Source organism: Eimeria mitis, genomic scaffold (genome assembly GCF_000499745.2).
Source record: "Eimeria mitis Houghton genomic scaffold, Emh_scaff3905, whole genome shotgun sequence".
Classification (NCBI taxonomy): domain Eukaryota; phylum Apicomplexa; class Conoidasida; order Eucoccidiorida; family Eimeriidae; genus Eimeria; species Eimeria mitis.
The window spans coordinates 3357-3933 of record NW_013572240.1 but is presented as its reverse complement, the minus strand read 5'-3'; the positions used below and the strand labels follow the sequence as shown (position 1 = coordinate 3933).

Below are 577 nucleotides of genomic sequence, written 5' to 3'. Positions count from 1 at the left end.
AAGGGCGACGCCCGGAACTTGATGAAGTAATTGAGCTGAAGAGGGACATTATTACCCACGCGTACAAAGATAGCCAACTGGCGAACCCCATGTGGAAACTCTGGATTCAGGATGACGAAGAATTCTTTTCGTCTTGTAGAGATGTCCCCTTTTCCTCCGGGCAGACGTCGGACGGTCAAAAGGAGCCCGAACAGTCATGATCCTCACATGTATGCGGTAGACTGTGGTATCTAGGATGTTCCTCTTTTTATGCAAGGGCCTTGAGCCCTTCTTCTCAATGCCGAGAGTTCTGCGAGTTGAGCACTACGGAAAATAGACGAAACTGTGTCTATGCGCGCGATTCCCTTTGTCTATCCGGCTTATCTGCAACTCGTGGTGGTGTTCTGCCAACTTGTGCTGGGTGAAAGTGAGTCTTTGGGCTTCAGGCATTGTTGCCCCTTGATGACATGTTACCCACAAGCTGCAAACCGGTTGTTCTCACTTGAGCGTTCAGGCTGGAGCACGGCTGCAGTTGCCTGATATCGCAGGCAGCAGCGGACAGAGAAACGCATTTGCCTGTATCTCCTCACTTTGTCGA

At 50.8% G+C, this 577-nt stretch overlaps 1 protein-coding gene across 1 annotated transcript in view; it reads left to right on the top strand.

Moving 5' to 3' along the window:
• Positions 1–200, top strand: part of EMH_0070700 (uncharacterized protein) — a gene marked incomplete at both ends in the record, with an annotated part of 1433 nt that extends 1233 nt beyond the window's left edge. The window contains one exon of the mRNA XM_013499004.1: positions 111–200. Within this exon, the coding sequence (XP_013354458.1) occupies positions 111–200 (90 nt within the window). The remainder of the gene's footprint in view (positions 1–110) is intronic.
• Between the last annotated feature and the right edge of the window lie 377 nt (positions 201–577).